We start from the raw sequence: 4,369 nt of genomic DNA on the forward strand, positions 1-4,369 counted from the left end.
AAAAAAGGAAAAAAGATAACACTACTATTTACAAGAGTATTAGTGTTAGTGCTTCAGTGAGAAAAAAATCACTGGACAAATACAGTACAAACAAAACAAATTACCTGACTCTTCTATCTGTGCTCATCCTCTCCATCCACCCCCCCCCCTTCCTTCTAGCCACCCTTGGCGTCTCCACGCCGGGACGAGGGGCCGGACCCAAACAGAGAAATCCTGTCCCGGATGGATCTAGAACTAAAAGATCTGGAGAAAAATTATGAAGAAATGAAATCTAAGTCATCACGGCAAGGTCAGGACGAGCAGCCCTGGTTCAAGAGTTTCATGCAGTTCGCGGACGCTCTTTACAAACAGGACGAACAATACGCAGGTATGTTCAAGTTCTGCTGGCATAACAGGGAACCTGAAATAATAATAATAATAATAATAATAATAATAATAATAATAATAATAATAATAATAATAATAATAATAATAATAATAATATGTGATATCACATGATGCCACTGGAGATCAAACAGCACAAGACATCATATTATCATGAATGAACACAAAACACCCAAATCGCAAACATTTTAACACTACCTAACACAGATAAATAGCAAACAACAATAACAATGACGCAGTTAAGAAATCTTTGGGTTTGGGCATTTTGTTGTTGTTGTTTGTTTGTTTGTTGATTTTGCTGTTGATGTTGTTGTTGTTGTTGGGTTGTTGTTTTTGTTGTTGCTGCTATTGCTCTTGTTGTTGTTGTTATTGGTGGTGATGGTGGTGTATGACGATGGTTGTGCCGGTGGTGGTGCTGCTGGTGCTTCTTCTTCTGCTGCTGGCACTGCTGCTGGCACTGCTGCTGGCACTGCTGCTGCTACTGCTGTTCTTATTAATTATAGGCATTATTGTTGTTTGCTATTTATTTGTTATTAGGTACTGTTAAAATGTTTGCGATTTGGGTGTTTTGTGTTCTTTCATGATAATATGATGTCTTGTGCTGTTTGATCTTCAGTGGGATCGTGTGATATCACATATCATTTCATGTTCCCTGTTGTGCTATATTATGATATCTCATGAATCTCCTGTTCCATTTTATGTTTTCAAATAATGGTCCCCCATGGTACTTGATCTCCTGTGTCATATCATGCTATCTCATATAGAACCATGATATCTCGTGTAATTCCCGCAATTCGTGTGATCATAATATTATATAATATACAATTATATTTCGTGTCGTTTCATCGTCCCTGTCATGTTATCATATAGGCCTATCTCATGTTATTCCTTCTTCCCTGTCAACGCGTTCATATAATAATATATGACCTTATGTAGTCGCGAGCGCCATAAAATTCTCACCAAATGACTAACCGAACTGAACTTTCCTGTCACATTATGATATCTCATGTTGTTTCATGTTCCCTGCAGGCTCACTGCCCTATGCTGACGTAGCCGAATGGACAAAGCTTTACAATGACGCTTACCGGCTGGAGATCCCTGATCACGTGATCAGCCAAGCTCTCAGCCAATCAACAAAGGGCGGGAGTGTCAACATCCACATGTACCTCACTCTTCTTGGGAGACGCTAACAGTGGCCTTCTTTAGATTTCTCCTAAATCACCTGGCAACATTGTTACACTAAAATGTCTATAAAAATTAATAAGTATGTTTGAGCGAATATTTTACAGTAGGCCTACATAAATAATATAACAGGTGAATCGCACCATTTCTGGGATCTTGGTCAAAACGAAAGTTATAGACTCTAAAAGACTAGATGTATGGATAAAAGTTGGAACACTTTTCTCTTTTGATCTTTTATGATCACATAGTAATACAATCAAGTTACTGTAGAATGAAATCAAAGTGCTTAAACTTTTATAAAGTGGGTTGATAAACTGAATTTTTTAAAATAGAAAGATAGAATGATGTAAAGCATACCCCACATCTGTTATGAAAAGCTGTTTCCCTGACCAGGACAGTTTGCATCCCACACGATCGAAAATATAATCAGTTGAGGCCTAATCTTCGACAAGCTCTTGATTGTTCTAAGCCAAACATGCATATTTTTTAGAAGATAGAAACCTGTTTCGTCTATATTAAAAATTACGCCTTTATTTTTTTTATTTTTCAACATTTAGAATTTGAATTTCGACAGAACATTTTTCAAGCAGTTTCAAATGATACCACATAGATTTTATTTAAATTCAAAACATTGGGCGTAGTGCATCTGAACAGGTGGTCAACGATTTCTGTGAACAGACCTTTGTGACCATGTGGCAAGTGATTTATTATCATCCCAATGCACACAAAAATGTAAGGCTAAAATGCCTAGCAACAGGCCGTCTTTCATTTGGGTTAAAATATTGAATTGTCACGTCTTTTGACATATTTCCAGGTCGTCTGTCTCTAACAGGTGTTTATTTACAGTACATATGTTTATGGTTAGCACTGCTGATTCAGAGAGCTTGATCGCTAACTGCAGTACCACTGACATCACGCCATGGTTGGTTGCTGCTTTGTTTCAGTTGCAGTAATATTATATGTACGTATTTCGCACGATAGGACCTACTTTGGTCTTTGCGAAAATGTACGGTATTAATAACGCTGCCTTTCTTCTTTTAGCTCTTGTTTCGTATTTTCGAAGAGTGAAAAAAGAAGAATGACTTTTTTTCAGAATTAACCTTCAAGACACTGATGCCCCATCTTTTTTTTTCTTTTTTTTTTTCGTTAATATTCGGTGTTTGCAGCATCCTTCCATCATCTGTGTTGGTAATGTGGTACGGAAAGACATGAAAGGACAGTTGTACGACCACAGAACTGCCTGTCATACTTACAGTGGAACTTATAGTGATCTTCAAAGAAAGAAGGATTGCGAAACGACAAATGGCGTTTCTTATGCTTTATTTTCACCGAATCCTCAAGGAACGTGTGTTTGTCTTTTTATTTCTCCGCCCGTACAAGTGCGGAGATTTCTGTTAGTTCAGATTTTTTTTTTGAGACCATTGCCCAGAAGTTCCTCTCAAATCCCCGTTAGTTCCAGATTATGGCCGTGATAAATTAGTCGTCATGTGGAGCTTTTAGTTTAGGTTTTACCTATGTTGGCAGATATTTTTTTTAATATAAATGTCATTTAAAGTAAAAAGGCTAAAATGTTGGTTAATTTTTAAAGAGGTTTGGGGGGGGGGGGGTAGAGAAGGACAGAAGGGAAAATGTGAATATTCGTGTTCTCACATTGTGCGATGCTTTGAGATTTCTAATTCAGAAAACTATAATAATGTTCCATCAACATTCATTTTACTCAATACAAATCTGCATAATTTAAAGCACGAATGAAAAATCAGGGATCATTCACTTTTGTGAGTGACATTTCGTAAATGCTTGCTTTTAATATGTTTCTACATCTCTTACATTCATTTTGATAGGTCGTTTTTCCCCTTCTTTGTGACTTGTCATTAGTTACATTCAAATAAGGAAGGTCTTTCCAATTGCGCTTATATATCATTTAAAGAAGAGATAAGAGCATCCCTGGTTGCACTGTTTATTGTCTTAAAGAGAAAATTCAAAATAAGTCTTGGAAATAATACAGTTTAAGAGTTTGGATTATCTCTCTGTCCACCAAAATAAAAAAAATAAAAACCTGCTCTGTCTATTGATCTACCTAACTTATCTTTGCAACTTTATAAACCCCATGCATCTTATTTGTTGATTTGTAGTCTCCATTTTATGTTCATGCATACCCGAACTGAACCAACAGCTGTGATATCAATGTGAAATAGTTTATGTAAATATTATCCTCATAATAACAATAATATTATAACTGTCTCAATAATAATATGGGATCTCATTTTATAAATCTAAATTTGAAATTGTATAACACTTGAATACTGTACCGTAATACATGTACCTCTATTATTATATTATTATTTTGAGATGTCTTTTTTATCATGATGTCACGATATGTTTTCATCAGTTGTTTCCTTTGTGTTTTAGGCACATCTGTTCAGATCTAGATTGTACATTTATGTACATTACGAGACAAGTCATGTTTTTAATCTTTCTGTTATATTGGGCTTTAACTTTTATCACCTAGTTTGGTACTTTGTTGTTATTGTCAGCTCTTGTTGAGGAAAGTTTTCTTCTTCCAAAGAATCTTCTTTTGTGGCGAAATTGAGTTTTTCAATATTGACAAGCTGCTTAACTCTTTGAGGACGTGCACCCTGGCCATTCAACAACGCTTAATAAAGACATACTGTTTTGGGCACTCTAAATTTAAAAAAAAAAAAAAAAAGAAACATAACTTGGTTATTCGTACAGATTTTTCTTTATCAAAAACTTCAAAAATCAGGCAATAACGTGCCGCCTACACGAAATATGCAGTTGGGGG

General features: G+C 35.8%; 1 protein-coding gene across 1 annotated transcript in view; it reads left to right on the forward strand.

The window, feature by feature from the left end:
• Positions 1-3,621, forward strand: part of LOC101856356 (uncharacterized protein C1orf87) — a gene marked incomplete in the record, with an annotated part of 32,118 nt that extends 28,497 nt beyond the window's left edge. Inside the window, 2 exon segments of the mRNA XM_035970740.1 lie at positions 160-367; positions 1,414-3,621. Of these exon segments, the coding sequence (XP_035826633.1) occupies positions 160-367; positions 1,414-1,574 (369 nt within the window).
• Positions 3,622-4,369: the final 748 nt, after the last annotated feature.

Source organism: Aplysia californica, unplaced genomic scaffold (genome assembly GCF_000002075.1).
Source record: "Aplysia californica isolate F4 #8 unplaced genomic scaffold, AplCal3.0 scaffold00315, whole genome shotgun sequence".
In the NCBI taxonomy this organism is placed as follows: Eukaryota; Metazoa; Mollusca; class Gastropoda; order Aplysiida; family Aplysiidae; genus Aplysia; species Aplysia californica.